Consider the following 26,340-nt stretch of genomic DNA (forward strand, 5'->3'; position numbering starts at 1 on the left):
CAGTTTCTCCTTCATGTGATAATTCTTTTTTTTTTTTTTTTTNTTTTTTTTTTTTTTTTTTTTTTTTTTTTTTTGAAAGTATTTTTCCATCATTCCCATTTTTCACTTCAGTATTTTTGCTTTGGCCAGTGGATATTAATCCCATAATTATTTTTAAAAATGTATTTAGAAAAATATCTTCTTTTTCATAGAGCATGAACCATCCAGAAAATTTTGGCATTAGGACTGTGTGAATATTTAGTTGGAAAGGAGTTTAAGTGTAGCTTTATTATATGTGCACTTTTGGAAATTGTGACTGTCTTTCCCGAGTTATAGATCATTTAGTCGTTGAGAGGAGTTTTGTGTTGGGGAGGGGTTTTATCAACCATTGTGTTGACTGGTGATAAATCCAACTCTTGGTTAGACCCAAAGAGTTCTTTGAGTTTTCAGAGTGCCCTTAGACGAAACATYGAATAATATTTCCATCCAGAAGAGGGAAAATTATCTTTGTCTTCCAGTGGGAATATAATATATGATAATACATCCAAACTTCATTTAAAAACCTAGCATTGAATGGCATGAAGTGTGTGTTCACCTCTGAAGGTAGATGTTAAGATAATGTAACAWGTATGGTGTTAAGGTACTGTGAATGCAGTTTGAAAAACTGCAAAATACTTTGCCTACGATGAACAAGTCTGTGTGAAAAAATGATAATTTTATTTTACAAGTACCCTGTCTGAAATTTAAGCTGAATAACAGGAACTAAATTAGCTTCTGCACTCATGCCTTGGATTAGCATTCAAGCAGATAGTACTTGGACGTGAGCTTAAAGGTAGGTGGGATTTTAGTATTGCTGAGGAATAATTCTGTTGTTGTGTCCTAAGTTTAGGTTAAGGATAGCAAGGGTAGTGTTGTTCAAGCAACARGATTGCCTCTGCATTCATTCTTTTGCAGCATCTTCAGGAAGATGCCTAATTAGTGAAATATTTTTAAAATTTGAAACATTTCAAAATACTTCCAGTTCTTCAAAAAGGGTTGAGACCTTCACATGAGCCTGCATGCACACGTGTGTGACCYTAATAGCTCCAGCTTGGAGAATTGAGAGCACAAAGAGGTTTCAGATGGTTAAAAATTAATAAGCTGTGTGACAGCTCTCAAAAGATTTAAATCTGGGGTTTGTGTGCAGCATGCCAGAAAAGTTGGTTTATATCTAAAATACAGTATGATGAAAGAAATTTAAGTATAGCATTGAGAAATGCCTCTTGGGTAATCAGTGTCCTGCTGATACTGTGATCCAAAAGAAGCTTTCAAGTTCAGCACAGAGTGTTTTACAACAGCTTCTTCAATTGTAAATCGSAAATGTGCAAAAATGTTTTATGAACCAATTATAAAAAAGGGRAAAATGAATGGCAAACTATGTGTTGAAATTATTTTCTGCCTTCTACAGGTCGTTGTTTAACTGGTCCATGTCTCTTCCCTGCAACATGGTTTTGAAGAAAGCTGTTGATAGTTTGCTTTGTTCCATGTGCCACATCCACCCAAATTATTTTTCCTTACTGATGGGATGGATGGGTATCACTCCTCCTCCAATGCAGTGTCAACACAGACTGTCTATGACTGATGACAGCAAAAAGCAGGACCTTAGTTCATCTTTAACAGATGACTCTAAAAATGCACAAGCCCCTCTTGCACTAACRGAGTCTCACCTGGCTACTCTTGCTGCCTCATCTCAATCTCCTGAAGCTATCAAGCAGTTACTGGACTCAGGTTTGCCTTCACTGCTTGTAAGAAGTCTTGCTAGTTTCTGCTTCAACCATACTTCTAGCTCTGACTGCACTGCACAATCAATGGATATCACCCAGGACAGGCTCAGGAGGCATCATGTCCCACAGCACTTTAACAAAATGCCCATCACGGCAGACCTGGTCGCTCCTGTTCTCAGGTTTTTGACAGAAGTTGGCAACAGCCACATGATGAAGGATTGGTTGGGTGGCTCTGAAGTCAATCCATTGTGGACAGCACTTTTATTCCTGTTGTGCCATTCTGGTGCTACCTCTGGAGGACACAATATGACTGCACAACAGACCAGTGCAAGRTCCAGCTTGCTTTCTTCAACTGCAACCRCAGGATTGACCACTCAGCAGCGGACAGCAATTGAAAATGCAACAGTTGCTTTCTTCCTACAGTGCATCTCTTGCCATCCTAATAACCAGAGACTTATGGCACAGGTGAGAGAGAAACATAATAATGGTTTTATTTATTAATAGCTACAGCTAATTTTCAATAATTTTCTTTAGAATAACTTGGTTTTTTTTAGGCTATCATTGACTGGAAAAATTTTGTATTAAAATTCTTAGCGTGTCTGTCTGAGTCTGAAACATATAAAAATGKTTTGGCATGGCTGTCCCATCCTACATGTAGATTTGCATTCCTCTTGGTTTAGAGGAATAAACTTTAGACCAAAATCCAAAAGACTGTTTAATTGGTTGGGGCTAAACTTCYGTGAAATCGAATTTGAACATCAAGCTTCATAGACATATTTAATGTTAGTAACATAAGGAGATTTCCTGGGAAGTTTGCTTGTGCAACTTGTGTCCAAGGAAATACAGGGTATTGCAGAATATGGCTTTGCATTTSGCATTCTAGAGCTGAGCAGATTCAGCTGTATTTGTCACATTCATTAACCTTGCACACCTAGCTGAATAAAAGTATAATGGAAAAAGGGTTTTTCAGCATTAAGAATGATGATGCCCTGGGAAAAAATAGACTCTTCAGTAAAAATTGAGTTCTCTGGTAATGGTTGATCATAATACTGCATTATGCAGTGGGCAATGTTTGCTTGAGGAATTCAAAAGCTGTTGTTATAACTACTTTATTTTCAGAGTTATATCTGTTTGAGAAAGCTACATGTTTACAATTACTTTGATGCTGTAGTCAGTGTTTTAAATTTTAATATTGAGAGTCTTATTTGCTTCAGCTATTTTCTTCAGTGGTGCTCATTTCTGGTCTGGTTTATGTGATAACTGGGAGGTGGATCTCAGGCACTGCCTACTATGGTGGTGTAGAGGTATATTTTAGAGTCCTAAATATAGAAATATTTTAAATCTGATATAATTTTGCATTCTCAGGTTCTCTGTGAGTTGTTCCAGTCCTCTCCTCAGCGTGGGAACCTCCCAACCTCTGGAAATATTTCAGGATTTATTAGGAGACTCTTTTTRCAGCTGATGCTAGAGGATGAGAAAGTGACTTTGTTTCTTCAGTCRCCTTGTCCAGTAAGAATTTTTGATACGGTGTGGTAAACGTGAAATAGATGTAGCCTTTGAAAGCTTTTATCTGAGTATATTCAACTTTGAAATGTTAGAAAGCAGCTTTTTGTGCTGTATATATAATAGAATTTTGGAAAGGAAACTGCTGTTGAATTGTAACTGAGCRTTTTAGAAGAAAATTCAAGGCATTATATTAAGATAAAATTGTTGGAAATACACTGCTTCTGTAGGATCTGACAGCTGTATTTTATCTTATAGAAGACTTCGTAATAGTATCCTTGCACACTAGGCAGCAAATATAGGTGCCTAGTGTGCCTTAGCAGTTCCGTTAAGGATAAATGATAGTCAAAATTGGCAGAGTTCCTTCAGCAATTAGCCAAAATGACATGAATAAATTGAGTGACAAATATKTGAATTAATTTATAAAGCAGATGTATGCTTTATGCTTCGACATGCTTCACTGAAACAGAATTATAACTGATGTCTGAAGTGCTCTCTACTGAAGGCTGTGACTAAAAAAATARGATAAAAGCACAAGTTTTATTGAAAGATCAGATACTCCTATCCAAGAAAAAATATTTTCTGCTTTGGTTTCTAGATCTCGGAAGTAAAGTACCACATGAGATATATGAGAGGGAAACTGGATCAGATAGTATAAAATAGAAAAGGAGGCACAAGTGTAGTTTTAGTACAAACATTTAAATACTTCGTTTTAACTTGGCTGAGTAATTGTTAACAGTACCATTGATAATATGACAGTAACATCAATTTCTGTTGATGGTTTTACATAAAACAGATTTTTACAGAAAGTTGTCACTAGATATATAAAAGCAGAAAAAWTGTCTTGAAGTTGTCATCATTTCTTCCATTAAAAGTTGTCATGGTTTCTTCCATTAAAAGATTTTCTGAGAAAGTCTGTTCTTACTGAGATGATTCCTCCTTTAATATCCAGAGAGAAATCTTAAAAATAATGTGCATGTACAGCATATACTTCAAGTATATCCTACAACATGACCTTCCAAACTCTAGTTCCCCATTTTTATATTAAAAGTTCTTACCAAAACAGTATTTCAGAAGCTCAGTTCTGATTGTCAGTAAATATTATTTTTTAAAATCCTATTGCACAACAGTAAATTGGTCTTGTCAGTGCATGTTAATAAACAGGTGTTCTGATAATAGGAAGAAGATAATTATCTTCTTATTCCAGACAAGTGGGTAAAAAGTTAATGCAAGCAGGGAATGATACAAAATATGAACAGAGCTGTCTAAAATACATGTTGGTAAAATATTTGAAATGTTTTAGGTAGCAGTGACTTAATTATCTGTCCTAGTAACAAAAAGTAGATCATAAGTCTAGAATAAACTTCCTCCTCAGGTCAGATCAGTAGAGAAATTCCATCTTTCTCTACTCAAAGTATATTGTTGTTTTTCTAATTTAATTTCAGAGTTTTCGTTTCACAAATAATTACCAATCTCAGACACTCAATTTTTCTCAATTACAGCTGTGTAAACTAATTGGGTTCTTTAAAGCAAAGATGGTATCATACTATTTCTGATCCTWAAAATGTTGTAGGCTTCCAAAACAAACTATTTTGAGTTTAAAAATTAAGCTTCTCATAATTTGATGCATTTTTACTGTACACCTCCAAAGTTGAAGGATATGTCAGTTTTCTTTTTTAGCACACTAAGAATTTAGCTTTATCTAGCTGACATGGCTTTGAAAAAACTTAGTGGTTTTAGTTATTTCTCACTGTTAAAGTAATACTAAATGTTGACTGGTTTTTTTCCTTTCAGCTGTACAAAGGCAGAATTAACGCTACTAGTCATGTAATTCAACATCCAATGTATGGAGCTGGACACAAATTTCGTACTCTTCACTTGCCTGTCTCRACAACTCTAGCAGAGGTTCTTGATCGTGTGTCAGGCAAGTTTGCAACAGTTCATGTTTTTGTTTTAGTTTTGGGGTTTTTTTAAATAAAAAAAAACTTACGTTGTTTGTTTGACAGTTCAAATGGTACTGCAAGTATCAGTCTTYAACACACACTGTCTTTCATCCATTAATTAAATATCCCCAAATTTTGTCACTTAATTATCCTGGAAAGTAGTCCTCAATCTCAAGGTGGAGATGAATGTCCTGTGAAAAGGACCTTGATGAAGCCTCCATCTAATTTCTGTGGAAATACATTTGTCTGCTATATAAACATTTGCATTTGCCTACTAAATTGAAATTGAAAAGCATAATTTACTTTTAGATATTAATTTTTAAATTATGCACAGTGAGATGATAATGTTAAGGCATTCATTTATTTGTTTTTTWAATTTCAGTACTTTCAGTTATACTACTTGAATATACACTGAGAGATGAACCTCTCTGTAGAGAGTTCTGTTGATCAGGCCTTCACAGACCATAATATGAATTGTGACACCTGGATGGTAGATACCTTAATCTTAAAATCTCACCTTTAATCTTAATCCCACCTTTAATTTTAGTGTTTATGAAACATTTTAGAAAACAGAACCATATGTTAAAAATTAGGGTTAATATTTTTTTTACGTTTAGCTAAAGAGCAGAATTCATACTGATGATGTCATGTCCATGCCCAAGCTCTCTTGGTTAAAACCAGGCAAGATGCAAGTTGATTCTTCTCTAACAATGAAAAGAGCAAAAATTGTTTGGACATTTTACATGAAAAATCAGTTTTATGCATGTCTACCTAAAAAAAAGGCAAAACAAGTCCAATACTTCCTCTTTATTCTTGAGATGTGGTTCTCAGTAATATCAGAAGTCAGAGATCATTACAGCAGTTATGTTTGGTCCATATGGGAGATGTGCGCTGTAGGGTGTGCACTTAGTTGCATGTTCATCTGACTAGGTGTGTATGTTGTTACATGGAGGTCTACTTGTATRTGTACTTTTTTGGAACTCAGGATAGATCAACTTTTAATTTAATTTATGAGGGAGGTCTTCGTGGAGTTAAAAGGAACTATTGCTTTTTTRTATCTGCTGAAAATTTTTACATTGAAATTGCTAACAAATTTGTTAGGGCAATAAATGTCACCTAACAAGCTCATAGGAGTACTAAAATGGTKTTTGGCAGAATACTAGGCAGAACAAGATGTAGGGTGGGAATTTAATAGAAAAATATCCATTCCTAGCAAAAYGCTTGTATCTTATTTATCAGGGAATAGTTTACTATTTCTGATAGAATTCTATATTTATTTACTGTCCAGAGAGTCTTGTGTGAAATGTGACTAAGGTCTTCTTGACTACAAACTGCACAAGAATCTAATTACTGTAATGGATGGGATGGTCACTTCATACAAGGCAGGGATCAGTTGTTGAGCAGTGACATAAACTGTACTGAGTAGCTGCCTTGGTGGTGTATTGAGGCCAACTGGACAGCCAGTGCTAATAAGGACTGGAGAGGGGAATGCATGATGTGGTAAACTGTAATGTCTGTAATTGAAAACAGTCAAATGCTGACTTTGTAGGGCACCATAACTTTGGGGTGTGCTACAACATTGTTATGCCTTGGCTTTGTGGTTCTRTAGGATTCCATGAAGTCCATGGTTAGGACAGGGTAAAGAAGACTTGAATGTAAGAGGAGCAAGCTGCGTGTTTGGGTGAGAAAGAGAAAAGGGATTGACTGGGGCAGAAAAGAAAGAAAAGGCTGTCGCCACTGCAGCARTAGATGGTCATGAAGATCCTGTGTCAGAATCTGTCTCTTGAAATAACTTCTTTTTTCATAACTACTGTTAATGTTTMAAATTAATCATTTCATACTTTCTGTATAAATAAATCTCAAGAAGTATATTAATTTCCTACTTTTTACCCCAGCTTTTAAAAAAAGAAAGAGAGAGGGAAAGGGGTCCTAAAATCATTGTTAAATCTTTTACTTGCATCCCTTCACCACAGGAAGAAAATGTGCAGTGCACTGCAGATAGGATTTCCTAGGATGAGTACTGGCTGCTTTGTATTTCATGCACCTTAGTTTTGAGTTACTGATCTTGTCTGGCCACAAAAATGGAGCAACAAATTTGGGTMTCACCTGAGTAGTTAAAATACTATTGCTTAACCTTCCTTAATAATTTTATTGTTAAAATTTGCTTTTAAATTCCCTAGCAGTAAATGTGTGTTAAGTCCATGGGACAAAACTAGAGCAACTCAGAAGTTTAATAATAATAATAATAATRAAATGTTTTTGAAAAGCCAACACAGTCCCATAGATAGACAGACCTGTGTCAATATGTGTGTATGTATAAATATACATATATGTGTGTGTGTGTATATATGTATGTGTATATATATACAAACAGCTGCATATAGAGTGTGTGTGTATGAATTTTGGCATCTAAGTGTCAGTAGTTTTACACTCTGTATCTTCTTTTAGTGTCCACTGCTGTCTAATACAGGCATAACTAATGTCTTCAGGCACAAATCATAATACATTTCCAGGTAGCCAAACCACATCCTTTTCAGCACCTCATCCACTGGTGGCATACAGTTTAAGGTAGCTGAATGGTACTTTTAGGTCTGGAGTCTGGTTATAATTTAAGGTGCTGTGGCTACGTGGAAACAAGTTACTACTCAGAAGCAATTAGAAAATTATTTGGCCATTTTGGTGCCAGTGTTTTACCTCACAAGGTGTGAAATGGTCTATTGTCACCAATGATCAATGATTTAATAGATCAGATTAAATTTAAGAACTTGCTGATACTTGTGATCTGCACTAATGATTGAACCATAATGGTTGAACTGCAGTAATGCTTAAGCAAAACAGCTCAAGTTTAGGTTGTATAACGTACTGTAGGCATCTTCAGATTTCAAAGAAAGATAATTTGTAGTTCTGAAACTGAATCAGTATGTAACATGAGATATCCAGACCTAAATACAAGATTTAAGTAAATCTCCAGCTGTCCTTAAAAAAAAAGTTTTGGAATTTCTTTTTTTTTTTGTTGAATTCTTTTGCTGTTGTTGTTTTGTCAAGGTTTTTTTGTGGGTTTTTTTGTTTCATTTGGTTTGGGTTTGGATGGGGATGTTTTGCTTAATCTCRTTTTTTGTTGATTGCAGTGGTTTACTGGTTTTTAATGTGAAAACACTTGACTCATCAAGTAATAGTTTTAAATTCTTACAGATTTAAATTGTCAGATAGCAGATTTTTGGGGGAGGAAAGGGTCAGAATTACAGTAATACCTTAATTCATAGGTATTATCAAGAATATTGCTGCCTCTGTTGGAACTCTAAAATTGGAATTAACTGAGACTAAAGTATTTGAGAATAGCCTTGTTAACAGCTTAGAAACTGTAGTAAAATCAACTTAGTGTTTTGAAATGCTTTTCTTTCCTCTTTTTTTGTTTGTCCTTCTCCTCCACCTCCRTCCCCATATAGATACACCCAGTATTACAGCTAAGCTTATTAATGAACAAAAGGAAGATAAAGAAAAAAAGAACTATGAAGAGAAAGAAAAAGTTAAAGCAGAAAATGGATTTCAGGACAATTACAGTGTAGTTGTTGCTTCTGGTATGTCTTTTTCTTTTATCTTYTATAAAATGGGTCTTTCTGGTGTTTAAAAGTGTGTGTAGCAAAGAATACCAATAATTAATTTTATTGCTACTGATAGAAAAATTGTAGTATCCAGTACTACAAATGTAATGTAACTGTTGGGAAACAAAGATTGATTCCTGGTGGAACAGCTGCTTCTGTCAGATTATACTTCGACAAATTTTTGCCTAAATRTATGTGTCAGTGATATCTTCATGGATGCTGTTGCTGGGGTATTTTACAGCATTTTTTAAAGACACACTGGAGCTTGGTGGGTATTATTACTTCTACCTTTTTGCAGTAGCTGGTACATCAGAGTTTAATCACCTGTATCCAAAAATATGCTCTGGAAATAAAAGGTATCCACATAGTTTGCGTAACAACTAATGCTACTTTGCTAAAAACTGTCAGATGGAGATGTTGGCACAAAAACCATTTTATACCACTTGGAAACAACAACTAGAGGAGTTCCTTTCAAAGCATTCTATTTATAAAAACTGAAAAAAAAAAGTGTARAACCTTCAGAAGTCTTTCATGTAAACGCTTTTCCTCCAGACCAACCTTTGGAGGATACAGATTGAACATAGTCATTTTGCAATGATACACAAATATCACAGTTCAGATGATGGCTGTAGAAGTCATTAGTCTTTTGGTTTGAAGTTGATTAATGAAMTTCAAACTACTCTTTTCCTATCTTGTTTTCTGCCTTCATTGAGGTACCTCAAGTTCATTCACACTTCATGAAGCATGAAGACGATATGTTGATTTCCTATGACTTCTGGCACAAATATTTCTTAAGCTTTTTATTTCAGATTTTTAGATGTAGATAAAACTCTGAACTCAAATGTTGAATAGGGCAGCAGTTTCACTGAACTTGGTATACATTTCAAACAACGTAGCTAATTACAGCACCTTTATCCGACAAGATATTTACAGTAGGTGCCACTTAAGTTAAACATGTTTTAGTAGTATCTAAAGTATTAATAAGTCCAAGCACAGGGTTAAAACATTAATAAAAAATCTAGGAAGAAATAAAAATATTATGCCGAGTATGAAGATAGAGCACAGCATAGTCAGCCGTGTGTCATTCCAGTTGCATCTCTGMTCCTACTGCCTGATGCAGCCCATTCTACATGAAAGAGAAGCAGATTTTATTTTTTTCTGATTTAGTTTCCAATTTTTTTCMATTTAGTAAAAGAGTTTAAATATAAATTTACTTCATTTGCATTACTTTCATTTGTTAGGTACCAAAGTTTTCACTACCTGTTTGTGAAATATTTTCTTCTTTGCTATTCATTTTTCCTGATTCTGAGGGTTTTTTAGTGTCCTCAGAATCTCAAGATGTTAAAAGTATCTTTTTACCTCCTGGTAAAATTARTAGAGAGCAAAGATGCTATTTGGAGCCTACCTTCTGGAGGCAAGCTAGTTTCCTGTACTGAGATTATTGCACAATGTGTTGCATATTAGAGCTGCTCCTAACGATCAGCTGAAAGCATTTGAAGTTCGCATGTTGCTGGTTTTACGGCATCTCTTAGACAACAATAAGTAATTGTATGTCTTCATATCTTGATTTGCTGGCTTTTTGCTGTGGTCTGTCACCTGCACAGAAAGATACATGACTGCAGTATCATTTTGCTGTACTTTGCTGTCAACTTAAGCTGTCCTAAGATAAGGCACTCTTGCTGTGTAATAACAGTAAGCTTTTATGTAGCTATTCCTCCTCCTAATTTTCATGTAGAGCTTACTTAAAGTGTTTTGGGGCTAGGGAACGTGAAAAGCTCACTTAAAGACACCTTTCATTATGCAGTACTGTCAGTACTGCAGCTAAAGTCACCTTTGTAGGCCAGACAAGTGGTTGTTTTCTGCAGTCTTTCAGTCTGCTGAAACATCTCTCCATTTGGAAAATTTTGCCTTTCTTTCAGGTGTAAAGACAACCTAAAAATGTTTTTCTGTAGAGCACATTGTGAGACACTCTTAAGGAGAGCAGAATTGGAATAGCTTTTGCTTTTTTTATGCATGGTATGATCCAGTTATGGTTAGGTTTATATTTGGGGCTTAGGAGAATGCACAGCCTTTTAACAGAAAATACTGGGATTATATCCAAATAGATTTTATACATGAATGTTATTCTGCTCTTTAATTAGCCAGTGTGCTAAAGTTCTTACTTTTTTTCTATCAGTGAAGTTTTTGAGTACATTGTATCTTGGCTAACTGAAGGTATTAAATGCTAGAACGATTTTAAATTTTTTACCTCTGTGCTAGGTTTGAAATCTCAGTCAAAAAGAGCTGTTTCATCCACTCCTCCACGTCCACCATCAAGGCGAGGAAGAGTGATGGCAGATAAAGTTGGTACTTCTTCCTCAGGAGGAGAATCTTCCAGCAAGACCATTAGTGTTCCAGTCTTTCATCTGTACCATAAACTACTACCAGGTAACTTTAATAATGCATTTTAAACATCAAAATTATGGGTACAAAAAATGGACATGCTGTTACATGATCCAACTCTGAAATATTTCATGTGTAAATCTACTTGTTGTCAGACAAATTTTATCTGTCTTGAGAGTAGCTTGTAATTTCAGGGAAGAACATATTTTTAATCAACAAAGTGGCCAAAATCTGAAGTTGAGTAATCAGTTTGGTCTGTGTTGCATGTGCATTTCAGGTCTACATTGCTGTGGAGAAACGTAGTCTTGGCATTGCCCTTTTATTTTGTTGTTGGCACAGGAGTAGTGAGTTATGCTTTAGATTAGTAGGACTGAAAAAGAATTGCTTGTTTCTTTGTTTCCCACTTTTTTCCATACCACCCATTTTGCCTTATGGTCACACACACCTCTGTCCCTACAATTCAAGGGTGATGCATGGGTGGTGTTTAAYAGGAGGGGACGGCCAGTAAAATGCACATCAAATTACAACCATAGCAATTTGCTAAATAGACCAAGTGCTTGTGCTCTCAGCAYGACACTGCCTTAGCATAGATCTGTTGGCATAGATATTTTGATGATTGGTTCCAAACTTGTGGGGCCCCTTTTCCCAAGACAACAAATGGTAAAATTGAGGCCTTAGTTTGGAGCCAGATAATATTTAGTCTACTTGGCATGTGTGGTGCAAGTAATGAACAGCACCTGGATATGTATGTTAAAACAACCCAGTCAGAATATTCCTCTCTAACTTGATGCCATTGTTGTCTAGGTCAGCCGTTACCAGCTGAAATGACACTTGCCCAGCTTCTGACTCTGCTGTACGACCGTAAACTCCCTCAAGGATACCGATCCATAGATTTGACAGTTAAACTTGGTTCCAAAGTAATCTCAGATCCGAGTTTATCAAAAACAGACTCATTTAAACGTCTTCACACAGAAAAAGGTGAGTGTTCTTACTTTTTTGGTATATTCCTTTTTAAAATGTTTGTATTTTGGAGAAAAATTGGTTTGATTTTCTTTATGACAAACAGCATTTTTCTGTATTTTCTTGGGTRATTTTCTTGAGCAGTTCTTTTCTAGATGAGAGCTAGACTTTGTGATAAAGTACAAATTCATTGCCTGTCTAAATTGTATGTGTATGATGCTCCAATATGGTTGTTCTTGTTTCACTTTTCTTTCTTTACTGTGATGTGGTATGTGATAAAATTATGATTGTGTAGGTACGGTATATGTTATTTCTTGAYATGTATATCAGTTCTTTGTAATAACTGCAGATAAGCAGGGCAGATAAAGTAATACAGGAGCTCTTTGAAACCATGTGAGTGACATTTTTTTACTGCAGCATTGTTAGGTACCAAATGCTGCTTTGAAAATGGGGATTCCTCTCAAGCCCATCTAAACAGGTCTCGTCACTCCAGCTTTTAAAAACGTTTAACAGTTTTTAGCATTTTCTAATATTATATATTTCATGATAATGCTTTTGCCAGCTGCTTCCTATCTACTTGCTGGGAAAGGGATGAGGTCTATCCCAGGAGTCTGTTCTAAAATATTTTTGTATCATCCCTTTAGTCAAGACCTAGCTTAATTTTAAAGTCCTATTTACTCTAATTGTGATTTGCTGATCATTAGCCTGCTGACACAGCATGGAATTCCACAGTTAAACATTCAGCTACTTTAAGACAGGGGCTTTAGTTAATAACTCTTCACTTGATGGTCTATTTCTAGAAAAGATAAGAAACAGAAGACTTGAAGAAAAATATAATTTACTTGATATCTGGTCTGAATATGCATTTCATGACTGTACAGTGCCTGGGTATACATATATCTCACACTGTTGAGACACCTTTCTCTTTCAAGTAATACATTTGTTTAGTTATGCTTTTTACTTAAATTCTAAACCTATAACAAATATTTTACTATTTGAATAAAACTCAAATCATTAGAGAAGGTTCAATTTAGTAGTAGAGTTGCATGAGAAGACATGAAGGTCCTCTGAACTTTTATTAACTTACTGGGTACCTCTTTGTTTTTTTGAAATTGAAACAAATACTTAAAAAAATTTGAATTTGTCATTACCAATCCATTGATCTGTGCTGCTGTACAGCAAAATACTAGTTACCTTCACAATCACTGCTCAGCAATAGTGAAGGTCAGGGCTRCTGTTTTTTCATGATTGGTTTGTAATAACTGGAGATGTCATTCTTRCGTATCAGTATTCTTTTACTTGCTACCAGAAATAGACTGGGTTTTTTTTACATCATCCATGCTTGATAGATTTTGTAGCTTCACATGGTGTCTCTGCTGTTTCAGGAAAACTATCACTTATTTGTATTTTTTTCTGTGTGCTTCAATGCCTTGGAAATCAGCATTTTTCCACAGGTGAAGTGCATGACTTCACTGAAAACTTGGCAAACATTAGTGAAGGTGAGRTGGTTTAAATTGGGTTATAAGGAGTTTGACTAAAGCAAGGACTTGAGAAGAGTACTGAAGTGTAAGTCCTTGCGTGAATATTGAAGATAATACTGTGTTTGCACTCGCAATGAAAGGATCTGCCTGTAGCCTTACTCACTGGGAATTTATTTTTCAAGTGTCCTGAGAGAAGCATCTTTCTGTGCATTGTCAGTATCTCTGTGTTTCTGTTTTCTTGGTTTTTTTTCCTTTGGGAAGGCTTACAGCTTTTTACACTGCAAAAGAGAGGGCTGAGGTTTCTCATTAAAATCTGTATTTTAAAACAGTTGTTGTGAAGGGTATCTAAAATTTCTTGTGGTCTGATCAATTCATACCATTGCAAGCAATTGAATTCCAAATCATGTTCAGCCTAGTGAGGTGGAATCTTCCATATTTCTGATGGAAGGCAGTTYCTTGCTGGTACCAGCATGTTTGTGACACCCACACTCAGTAACCGTGGGGAGAAGGAGCACTTCCACAGAGGAGATTTCTGCCTGTGTCCTTTGAACAGGAGACATCAAAGCTGTATGTACTGAAACTGTTGTGTTTGGATGTTTTCTTGCAAGTAATATCGTGCTTTGTGACCTTTTCCTTGTCTGTGAAAGACTTTTTGTGGCAGACAGACAGACCTCTCATAGTCTGTGTGTTCAAATTAGGATGAAATTATCTGCATATTCCTACATATTCCTGACTTAAGTATATTAAATCTTACACTTTGATCATATTGGTCAAAGCAGTGTGATCCTCCCACAACACGTCGGTGATGTCCTTGTAACATGGTGCTTCTTGCACATTTTAAAGTTGAGAATTAGGATGGGGGAAAGACCTGCTGTTTCCTATTCCCTTTTAAATTAGTGAAGAAATGATTGTAAAAAATAAAGTATCTGTTAAAAGATACAATGTCTGCTGTTTAAAATTTTCTTCATAAGAAAATTGTTTTGGTAGCTGCACAAGTTATTCTTTAATGTGCTTCTGTGTTTTTACAAGTATATAATAAATAATAGCATGTGTGCTATATATTTGGAGTATAACCATGGATTATTATGGGTGTCAGAATGCTCGCAATGAACAGATACTAAGACCACTTGATCTCTTCTGCCTTTTGATGTGGCTGTACTGTGAAGACTTAAAGAACCCCTGCATTTATATTGTTTAACAATTTCATCTGCGAAACAGATTTTTAGATAAAATATATAGAACGTTCACTGAAGTTTGCCTATGGCAGTTATCAAAGAGGGTTGATTTTCGGCAATAAGGAATTGTGGTAGGGATCAGTATATACATGTGTGCATCGGCGCAGAGAATGTTCTTCTTTTTTGTCTGTTGTACAAGATATTAGGGTGCTTAGTTATAAACTGAGAGGATAGAGGCAAGTAGAAACTTAGAAATCAAGATTGTGATCTTTTTTCATGAGGAAGAATAGAATTAAATTACACAGCTTTTGCAGAGGGACATTTTGACATCTCACAGAGAGGAGATGTGAGAAGCAAAACTAATTTAAGGTTAARATTATCTTTCCTTTCTTCAGCTATAAACTCTTTATTGGAGAGCAACAAACCTACACTTAACTTGTAGATGAAAGACGGTRTTAAAAAGTGTCATTACTCCAAAATGAGCAAAGTCTTGAAGGCATCGATCAAATTCTAATAAAACATAAAATTCTACTAGTTAACATGTAGCCCTGTCTAAATAATGCTAAGTTTGACATGGATCTGCTGTCAGTGGCAAAAGGTGCCCCTCACACTTTTATTTTCTTTTGATATTCTTGCATTCATTCATTTCAGGTTCTTGTCTCAGTCTTAGCTTGAGAAGGAACCAATACTCTTGAAGTCCACTTTTAAGAGAGGACAAAGAAAAACACACAGTATTGATGATGATCTATTAATTTATTTTACCTTTGTGTTTTTGTAGAGCATGCAGATTTACTGGGACCTTGCCCTGAGGATGAAGCCATCAGTCCTGGGGATGAGTGTATGGATGCAGTTCTAGATGAATCACTTCTTGAAACCTGTCCCATTCAGTCTCCACTGCAAGTTTTTGCAGGCATGGGTGGATTGGCTCTTATTGCAGAGAGACTCCCTATGCTTTATCCTGATGTAATTCAGCAAGTAAGTGGAAGAAAGAAAGTCAGAAAACATGTTGAGAGTATTTTGTTGGTTAGTTTAAGGACAGTGTTTTCCTTATATTTCTCTGTGGTTCAGTTTAACTTCTCAGTTATGTAGGGAAGTTGCTTTAAAATAGGCAAGTGCCTCCACAGCCCTGTCCAGCCATACATGTGCTYCCCTGTCCATGTCATAGACTGCCTGAGTAGCCAGGTCCTTGTGGGACCAATGTAAGCTGCTGCTGTTAACATAAAATATCCTAGAGGGTGCAGTAAAATAAAGTTGATGATGTTCTGTAAAGGAGGCATGCTTGTTTATCACTTAATTGCTTGTGTAAGTGTACCCTCATAGATATTTTATGGTTAAGTGGAATTCAGTTCTCAAAGCAGATGATGTAATTTTATTATTATGAATAACAGTATAATCGTAATTATATTTATTTTAATAAATAAGATGTATTATTTGTATACTTACATATAGAATTCCTCTGGATGCACTTATAGCCATTTCAAAAATGTCAGTAGTAGTATTAGTGTGGAGTTATTCCTTTGGCTGTTGTTCTAGGTACACAAGGTACACACTGCTAAAAAGGGAAAAAAACAACCTGTGAATTATTCAGATTCTATTTGAATTTTTGAAGTTTTTGGCTGATACTCCTAACAGGAAAGAATATTTGTTCCCTTTGAAATGGAATTAATCGTGAATTAAGGATGCTGCTCAGTACCCTGGCTGTAAAATTATGGCAACCATAGAAACTCTGTAGTGAGACTGGATAATTAGTACACATTGTTTGTAAATAATTCTACAAAGGCCTTAGAGGTGTAGTACCAACACAGTTCAGAAATTACAAGTTAAGGAAAAGTATTTACATAAACAGTTACTGTATTATGAATTCCAAGAGGGATAATGTATATTCAGTGTAGAAGGAAACTGATGCATGGAATTCTGCAACACATGAAAGGTAACATGAGAAATTTCATTCATTTTTTTCCTTCTTTTTCTATAGTCCTGGGAACTTGCGGTCTTTTCACTATTTCTTAGCTTGAGATATATGTTTAGATTCAAATACTGAATAAGAATTCTGTAATCCATACAAARAATTAAATATAATAATACCAAATAGACTATTCAGTGTAAAGACTGATGATTTCTCCAGACCCTTAATTCTTTAATTTTACTTTTATATTTCTCCAAGTTACTGGTACTTCTGATTCTCCTAAGGTGAAGATAATTGGAATAAATGCAGCAAAGCATGGCTTTGACCTTAAATTAGGAATTTGGTATTCTGGATAAATTCTGTAAAGGCTTTTCATGTTAATCTTTTCCAGTTTATATCAGTCTGGTGATAAGTACTAAAATTCTAAATATGATCAAATCAATTTATCTGAATAGCATGAAAGCCTGAAATCTCTGTGATGTTTAATTATGAGAGGGACCTTGGAGTCATAATTTCATTTAAACTGTTTGACTGTTTCTTGGGGCATTGTACATCTACTACCCCCTTAATCTCTGGTTCCCATCATAATGCTTGACTGCACAGTCCTCTTGTCATAAAACAGACTGTTCTGTTAGAGTATAATAGTAATAGAGCCTGCCAAATCAATCAAAAGCTCAAAAGGATCATGACTGCTAAGATACCTAAAGTTATTCTCAGTTTTTAAAGGCATTACGATTAATTTTTTTTTTCTTTTTGCAATATGCAATTAAAAATTAAATACTTACATTCACAGTGTTTAATGTTAAAAATAAAAGGCCTCTTTCTTATYTAAGGGTCTGGTATGTAAACTAATCTTTGTATTTACTTCAGAGTGATTTGTGTTTCTTATGCCTCTACATTTAAGCAACCATGCTTTAACTGAGGGTTTTATGTTGGAAAATACATTTTGTGCTTCTGTAGGCATGACTCTTACACTGTATTGAAGATGCAGCAAGCTTGCCCTTTTCAGCCATTTAGAGTGTATCTGCAAATGGTAGAGTATTTCATGTGGCTTCTTTACTGTGTCCTGTATAAAGATTGTCTTTTAGATCTTAGCTATAATAATTTTTTTGTCTAAGGTGTTCAACTGAATACTGCCATTTTTTTTGTTGTTTCTGTTGTTTAAGGTGAGCACTCCAGTGGTTACCTCRGCCACACAGGAAAAACAGAAGGACAGTGATCAGTTTGAATGGGTTACCATTGAACAATCAGGGGAATTGGTGTATGAAGCACCAGAAACAATTGCTGCAGAACCTCCACCAATCAAGTCAACRGTCCAGACTATGTCTCCCATACCTGCACATTCTTTGGCTGCCTTTGGTTTATTTCTCCGTCTGCCAGGCTATGCTGAGGTGCTGCTAAAAGAACGGAAACATGCTCAGTGTCTGTTGAGATTGGTGTTGGGAGTTACAGATGATGGTGAAGGAAGTATGTGCTGTAATTATTATCTTTCTTTGTAGACCACAGCTAGATCATTTGACTTGAATTTATTTGCACTGTTTTGCTTTTAGCAGGAAGTTAGAATTTGTTTGTGCAGAACCACGTTGCAGGCATTTTTGATAAACTGTTGTCTCTATTAAATTCTGTCTGTCAAAGTTTTATCATAATCATCTGTATTCAAGGGTTCTCATCTCATGACAGCATAATTGTAAAATAAGCACTGATAAAACCTAGAATGACACTCTAAAGTTGACTGCATTCAGACAGAATGATCTGAGTAGCTGGATATGCTCAACTAATTGAGCAAATTTCCTATAATTCTGCAACCAAATGCAGAATAATATGGATAAGAGCAAAGCTACAACAGATGTAAATCGTTGAATAATATTGTTCTAGAAAAGGAGAGTAAGGTCTAAAGATAATAGTGATTAAATTGCCTAAGCAGGAGCTCTGCCTCAATGGTGTGAGTTCAGAAGGAGAAATGGGATATTCTTCCATGAATAAACAGATAAGCCAAGAAAAAATTTCYTCTCTGTGTTTTTGCAAATGAACCTGGAATTCTGCATATAGTTCTAATATTTGTGTTTCTTTCTGTTTTGAAAAACTGGAACAATGTGTATGAAATATGTTTTTGTACMTTTAAGACATTTCCTTTCATTGGGCATTGTGTAGTGGTGCACCTGAGTAGTGTCAGGTTTACAGCTGAATTTGATGATCTCAAGGATCTTTTCCAACCTGCATGATTCTGCGATTATGACTTTGAAAAGAGTGCTGGTTTTTCTAGGCTGCAAGCATCAGAAGTTAGTCTGTATTTAATATCCAATAGAGTGATTTGCAACATGACCTCATAAGACCATTGAAAAACTAAGTGTAATTTGCCCTCCCTTCTGTTTATTTCTCTGGTATTTAGGTACCGGACAGTAGACAAGGATAAACTGGACAATAAAAATTCAATCTAGCTGCTTACACCCACCTAATTTGAGTTGTAATTGACTGAAGAACTCAATGCAGTTTCTTACATCCCTAGAGTAGTCCCAGTCCCTTATTACTGCAGGCAATTTTTATTATATCTTTTTTTTTTTTTTTTTAATAAAGAGACCTTCAGAATTTGGGTTGCTTTCTTTTTTTTGTGTGAGTGCAGCCACTACTGCTGTTGGAATACAGTTCCAGAACATAATTTTCTTGATGGGTAGGACTGCTTTTATTTTGAGCCTATGTTTATTCATATGCAGTTTGTGGCCGTTTTTCATTGCACTGGTACTGTTCCTCATCATACTTAGCTCTTCCTTCTCCAATGCATTTGTTGACAGGAATTGCATTCTCTTGTAGTGTTTGTTTTAGCAGGACTAAATAGTCAATTKCTCTACTCCCTAAGCCCAACATCTGAATTCAACTCTACAAAATGTGGGATCAGTTGTACGCAGTAATCTATATTAATTCTCTGTATAAACTGTTCATRCCTTCCTTTTCTGTTGGAAATGCAGCTTTTCATGCACCTAGAATCTCATTACTTTCTTGCATAATATCAAGAGCTGCAATTACAAATCCATGGCTTACAGATTGAACATGGATTCTGTTGTCTGCTAAGATAAATCATGGGCAAATGTTTATATTTTCTCCTTTTTGATTTGGCCATACCTACAGTTATGGTATGCTATCAAGTGGGCTTATTTTCCATAAGTTTTTTATTTTATATATGAAGATCTCAGTCAGAGGACTTTTGATTCCTTCTTACTTTAAAAAAAAATGAATCCGCACCACATTCCAAACCATTTTTCTCCCTGGAAATGGTAAATTAGATTTTTAAAATTTGGTTTAAGTTAAGCAAATCCATGAAGAAAATAAACAGTCTTTCTTCTACACTGTCCTCATGGTGAAATTTCCTTTGAAGAGAAACATAGTATTAGAGAGCTTTATTGTATGTGAATGCTTAAGTCCTTAGTAGATTTCTGTATGTTGATAAACTATTGCAGAGATTAAGAAGTTGTATTGAACTGTTGAAAGTGTGGGTTTGATATTTTTCTTCTTCAACTTAGGTCATATCCTGCAGTCTCCTTCAGCAAACGTGCTCCCAACTCTGCCCTTCCACGTGTTGCGCAGTTTGTTCAGCTCTACACCGCTGACTACTGATGATGGAGTGCTGCTGAGGCGGATGGCGCTGGAGATCGGGGCTATCCATCTTATCCTGGCTTGTCTGTCTGCCCTGAGCCACCATGCCCCAAGAGTGCCCAACTCTAGTCCCAACCAGGCAGAGGTAAGGTTATCAGCAGAGTTATGAGCCACTGAGAAATAATAAGAGTTTTTACTGTAAAAAAGAAAATAATCTCGTTGTTTTCATTATAGCCTAATTTTTGTAGACTTTAAAAATAATTATGAAGTACTTGATTAGGTAATTGWCCCTGCATGTTGCAAATAAGCATAGTAATCATGAAAGTAGAGAAAGAAGGCTTGTCTTGAGGCATTAAGGTGTAATTAGTTTCTTTCACAGGACATTCTTTTTCAGGGCAGGAGAGGCATAGTGCTCAATGAATGGTGGTTCTTTAATCCCCATTAGATAGCATCACCTCATTATTTAACATTCATCACCTGAAGTCCTGGTTACATGCTACTTCCTTTCAAATGCTTCACAAATGTAARCGACTTGTGAAAACTAATGAATTAATGCAGTGGTTTTTGTTACACCCTTTGCACTGGTAAGTAAACGAGATCTAAAGACAAAAATTTTCCATTGTGTTCAAGACCCAAAATAATATCCAAAACTCAACTTTTTCAAGGTATTTCCTCATTGTACCACCCTCTATTCAGAATATGTATACTCTGGGGTTTTTTAGGATTGTCAGTTACCATTTCTGCATAATATACCAACTGTTTATCAAAGTGTTTTAAAAAACCATTAATGACTTGCCCTCTTTAGCATTGTTTTGGTAGAGGCTTGCATGAAACAGTTCCTGATGGCTGAATATGGATCAGTAGCTGCAGAATATAGGGCTGTCCATATTTTAGCAGCTCTGATCCTGATAAAAGGTTGAGCAAGCAAGAGATGAAGCTGTGCCTGAGAATAATTCACTTTAATGGCTAATCAAATTTAAGGGGAAGCTTAAAGAGAYTCTGCTTCTAACGGGGTGTCAGGCTGCTGACACCTTAACACCTTAGCATTTTTGCATGTTTGGAGGGAAAGGGCAACCATTAATTCTTATTTCTGCTTCAGTTCTACCATGRCCCTTAAATAGCTTGCTTTCTCATAATTTATATCTATCAAGTGATAGATGGCAACTTGAAACCAGAGATCCATCAGGTTTGCACTGAGGCTCGTATTTCTGGGGCCAGGCTCTCCCTTAAGTGCTTTAATTCAGTGCTCATGACAGTCCTCTTGAGTGTTAAAGGTACAACATGTTCATGAGTGATGTAATGGGTAATGTCTACATGAAAATAACCACACAACTGTTTCATCACCAAGACACATTTCATTTCCAGTGTAAAAGATGATTCCAKACTATTGTCAGTATGATACTTCACAGGTGATAACTTTTTAACCATTGCAGTGCATACATAATTTCTTTCAAATATAATCTCTAACGAAGTCACTGRAGAAAATCTGAACAGAAAATGAAACTTTTCAGAGCCATAAAGCAAATATTGCAGTATGAAGTTGGGCACCTGCTGACATGATGGGGTTTTCAGCTATTTGTCACTGAATAACAAAAGTAGCAAGTTACTTGTTTAGGGTGCTAAATACGTAAATAGGAATGCATCAGTTAAAAGACACTTATCAGAGTATGTTCTGCATCCTTTTCACCGATGACCTGCTAAAATTTAAAATGTAGCATAAGTACTTACACAGTTTCATGAGGKCTAAGCAGTGTAGTATTGGAGTTAAGCCAATAAAATGCACTGAAGCAGACCATTGGTAAAAGCTGTACAAGCACTGTTGCAAAATTGCTCTCTCAGAAAATTTCAAGGATGAGTTACCCTTTTACYGAGAAAGGAGGTAGTGTGTGTTTTAGTGACTCGGAGATCATGTGTCAGAGCTACATATGTAATTTACTCTTGCTGCTTTGGAACACTTATTCAAAATCTGCAAATCCTTGAGCATCTTAACATTTCAGTTGTGTGCTCTTGATAACATTTCCASTCCCATCCCCTTCATCTCATCACGTTATTAAATTTGACTAGGTGTTAAATAGCAATAATTAAAGAGCTGTGATGTTTATTGATCAAGTAGCATTTTAATACCTTTCATCATTTTAGCAGTGGTAGTATCTTAAAAGCCAACAATGAAGGCCTTACAGTAGTAGTCAAATTGAAGAAGTACTTTAAACAATTTGCTGCTGACCTTTATTAGAGCTCCATGTATGTGGCAGTCTTTCCTATGGAAAGCTTTGAATTTAATAATCTGGGATTATATTCTTTTGCATAACAAAGAGTTTTTAAAGATAATGCTGCTAAAATAAAAAAATGAAATAATTGTGATTTCCTTTTTTTCTATTTTTTTTTTACCTTAGCCGCAGGTGTCAAGCACACACAATACTGCATCAACAGAAGAACAGCAGTTGTACTGGGCTAAGGGTACCGGCTTTGGAACAGGCTCTACAGCTTCAGGATGGGATGTTGAACAAGCTTTGACTAAGCAAAGGCTGGAAGAAGAACATGTGACCTGCCTTCTACAGGTGTGTAATTACGACATTTTGATTAATGAGAAGCATTAGGACTGGATAGTAAAACTGGAGTTTTGTCAGTTACATGGTAGAGTAATTATAATATTTTGGGGAAAAATTATTTGCAAACAAMTATCTATATGGAAAATTATATATATCATATTTTGAGCGAGGCTGTTTTCAGGTGTCATTAGGCTGCTGTGTAAAAGACCTGGGTCTGTTCTGAAGAGAAGGTGAGCCAGGATGTGTTCCAGAGCATTTTCCTTGAGCTGTCACATACCTCTGTCAAAAGTGCTGCACTCAGYTAAAAGTAAAGTCTGTCCATTAAAGGGGAAGGATATGGGAATAGGTATTTTACTTTGTGTGCCAAACAGTGTTACCTATTCATTTCTTGCATATTTTTGCTTTGCTTTGCATCTGCCTGTAGATGATACTGGTGTTCATGAAACTGTTGCTCCAGTAGAAAAAAATCTCACTCATACCTACTAGAAAATCTTGAGTATGTCAAATACGTAACAATAGTACTTGTCTCCARTAAGCAATTAGATCTTAGTAAGATTCAGATACCTTCTAGATACATAAGCAGAAGAAAATGATGCATAATCAGGCTTTTCAGTCCATTATGAAATCCAACAAATCCCTGTTATCTTGGATTRATGTAGGGAATATAGGACTGTGGCTAGTCATCAAAAAATTAATTCACAGAACCATCAGCTCGAAAGCATTAGCTAACCTGCTGGGGTTAGAGCACAAAGGAGGTGAAATTCTGAAMATGCCCACACCCTGACTGATGAAGATACCATTTCGATGCTGTCAGTTGTTTTAGTCACTAGATTACATGGCGCAATCATCATATCCCTTGCAAAAGTACAACAAATAAAATCTGAAAACATTTTTCTATGCAAGAAAGAGGAAAATCRCCTAAATTACTCTCAGCAAAGCTTCCAGGCAGTATTCTGAATTCTGTCGTGCAGAGGTTTAGCTATGCATGTGCTAAGTCGTGAAGTAAGGAGGCATTTGCTTTGGGCACTCAGCAGTTGAAGGAAGTAGCATTGTGCTGAACATGTCAATCAGTTGTACAGCAGACTTTCCTTGGTCCATGCTTTRGAAAGTTTTAGAGAAATTCGGTTGTACAGAGTACTAATAAGATGCTGCAGCAAAATTCAATGGGTAATGGAGTTAGAGGGAGAAGAAGCTAAAAAGGTGACTCCGTGAGACTTGAAGCAGTACAGCCTATCRAACCTCAGAGTTACTTAGTTTGAGAGTAGAGCTGCACAAATCAGACCTATGCAAACACATCTACAGCACGTGATAAGGGCCTTTGAACTCAGCCACAGCTACCCTTGGGACAGATGGGTGTGCAGTCAGGGGGTGACTTCTCACCATCACCAAGGGGAAGGCTGCTCTTTGTTTACTCAGGTAAGAGCCGTACTCATATGAGTCCTTGTTCTTCCAGGTAACTGTTGTGCCCATCATAACTTACTGTTTCATCTGTAAACCCTGGAGTCCCATCCAAATGGAATTTAAAAATATTAAAGCATTTGCAGCTGAAAAAAACGAAGTTTTGCTGCTAGGTGGTGTACTTGGTATTCTAAAGTGAAAGGGACTGATCAGCTGCAGGTCTCACTGGTCTGAGCTGGCAAACTCTTGCTTTGAGTAAATCCAGCAGGTTTGTCAGAATTCATATTAACTGATCTCCTAAAATCATTCAGAATTATAATAGTTATTTAACTTTATCCTTAGCCAAAATTTGAATAATCTGATAACCRTACAGAAATTGTTTTGAAACATCTTTGGGACTTCTGAAATAAATACCAGTACTGAATTCACAAAACTGCTAGGAATGTGTTTGGGCATCTATCTTAAGGGAATTTAAAGTTCTTTTGATTCTTTTGACTGAAATAAATCAGTTTTGAGTAAATATTTYGGTGTATTTCAGGTTCTTGCCAGTTACATAAATCCTGCAGGGAGTACATCAAATGAGGAGACTCAAACCAGCCATGAGGGGAGAGGCCAGAACAGCAGTGCTCTTCCATCCGTTCTCCTGGAGCTGCTCAGTCAGTCTTGTCTCATCCCAGCAATGTCATCGTACCTCCGCAACGACTCAGGTAATATGCCCTTGTCTTTTTGAAACCCAAAGCTGGCTTACTTTTGTCACATCAGTTTTTGTAGAAACAGTAGGTAGTTCGTGCGAGTTTCAGTAYAGTTGCCAGTTTAGAATTTTACTAATGGAACATTCACTTGAGCCTTAGAAAAGAAGATAAAATGGAATCATCGGACAGAATCTTGTTGAAATGCTCATTTGTTGCATTATCTCTTCAAATTTGAAGTTTAGTTCTTCAACTGTTAAAACTAATAGGAAAATGGTATTTTCTTCTGAAAAGTTTACATGTTCTTCTACAGCAGATACATGGAGAGGGATACTTTGTATAAGACCATGATACTTACTGTGAAGAAAAATGGTAATTTTAAAGAAAACGGAGGAAATGTGTGCCTGAATTTGGTAAATGTTGCACATAGTAGGGTAATTCTACTTCAATCAAAGCTTTTTTTTTCCTTTATTTAGGAAATACAAAAATAAGCCACTTACCAGAATTGCAAAATATTTCAAATTATGAGCCTAATCAAATTGTTGGGTTTTTTAAAAGCAAAAAACATGAGTTTTGTGTTGTCATCAAATTTCTGCTCATAATTTTAAAACAAAGATGTTTTGGTAATTTTCATCTGGTATGTTGTATCTTGCTGTAGAAACCATTTCAGTTTTGTGAGGCGGTGTGAAGCAGTATGAATTAAGCAAATGCTTATGGGGAACTAATGGCAAAATCAACAGATTTAGTTTGTGATTTATGTTCTGTCTCACTAGATGACAGGCTTTAGTATGAAGATGAGCCTTAGGTTGGTATTTTATTATGTTATAGATACTTTGTTTAAAAATGGGTTTAATTCTTAAGTATCTGAAGAAGTTGTTCCAAATCTGAGTAATTTGGTTTTAGAGCTTATTTTGTCTGCCCTATTTTTGGAGCAACTGATAAATGTCTTTGTCACTTTACTGCAGTTCTTTTGGATGCCGGTTGGAGTGTGTGGTGATGTGAATATGTGAAACAATGTTACAGCTTCTTGAATTACAGGGTATAATTTATGTTAGAGGTAAAAGAAGAATCATCCCTGTTTTAAGTATTTGCAAAGCTACTTAGGACTGGAACAAGAATGAGACTCTTTTAATTTGTACTAACTAGGGCATTACATAATCTTGTGTGATGGAATGGAACTAGTTCAGAAAGTCTGCTGGGGTCTTATGGTAAAAATAAAAATATGAAGATGTTTCACTTGCTTGTCTGCAGTTTGACACCTCACCCTAATTTTGCAGTGAATTTGTTGGTTCTGTTTTGCACATATTGCAAAATGTGCTAACGATAGACCAAGCTCATTGTTGCAATTGCGAATATAATGAAAAACAATAAAGGAAATTATAAAGTAAAAGAGTAAAGTAATCTTTCTAACAGATACTCAGG

At 35.8% G+C, this 26,340-nt stretch overlaps 1 protein-coding gene across 4 annotated transcripts in view; it reads left to right on the forward strand.

Moving 5' to 3' along the window:
* Nucleotides 1-26,340, forward strand: part of BIRC6 (baculoviral IAP repeat containing 6) — a 168,957-nt gene that overhangs the window by 93,708 nt on the left and 48,909 nt on the right. For all 4 annotated transcript variants that reach the window (XM_057383649.1, XM_057383652.1, XM_057383651.1 and 1 more), the window contains 11 exons: nt 1,427-2,207; nt 3,108-3,251; nt 5,040-5,169; nt 8,635-8,766; nt 11,050-11,217; nt 11,977-12,150; nt 15,567-15,763; nt 17,861-18,161; nt 20,210-20,427; nt 22,676-22,840; nt 24,768-24,936. In XM_057383649.1, the coding sequence (XP_057239632.1) occupies nt 1,427-2,207; nt 3,108-3,251; nt 5,040-5,169; nt 8,635-8,766; nt 11,050-11,217; nt 11,977-12,150; nt 15,567-15,763; nt 17,861-18,161; nt 20,210-20,427; nt 22,676-22,840; nt 24,768-24,936 (2,579 nt within the window). The remainder of the gene's footprint in view (nt 1-1,426; nt 2,208-3,107; nt 3,252-5,039; nt 5,170-8,634; nt 8,767-11,049; nt 11,218-11,976; nt 12,151-15,566; nt 15,764-17,860; nt 18,162-20,209; nt 20,428-22,675; nt 22,841-24,767; nt 24,937-26,340) is intronic.

The sequence above is a fragment of the Malurus melanocephalus genome, unplaced genomic scaffold (assembly GCF_030028575.1).
Source record: "Malurus melanocephalus ecotype Western Australia unplaced genomic scaffold, MMel_1.1 scaffold_649, whole genome shotgun sequence".
NCBI classification, from domain to species: Eukaryota; Metazoa; Chordata; class Aves; order Passeriformes; family Maluridae; genus Malurus; species Malurus melanocephalus.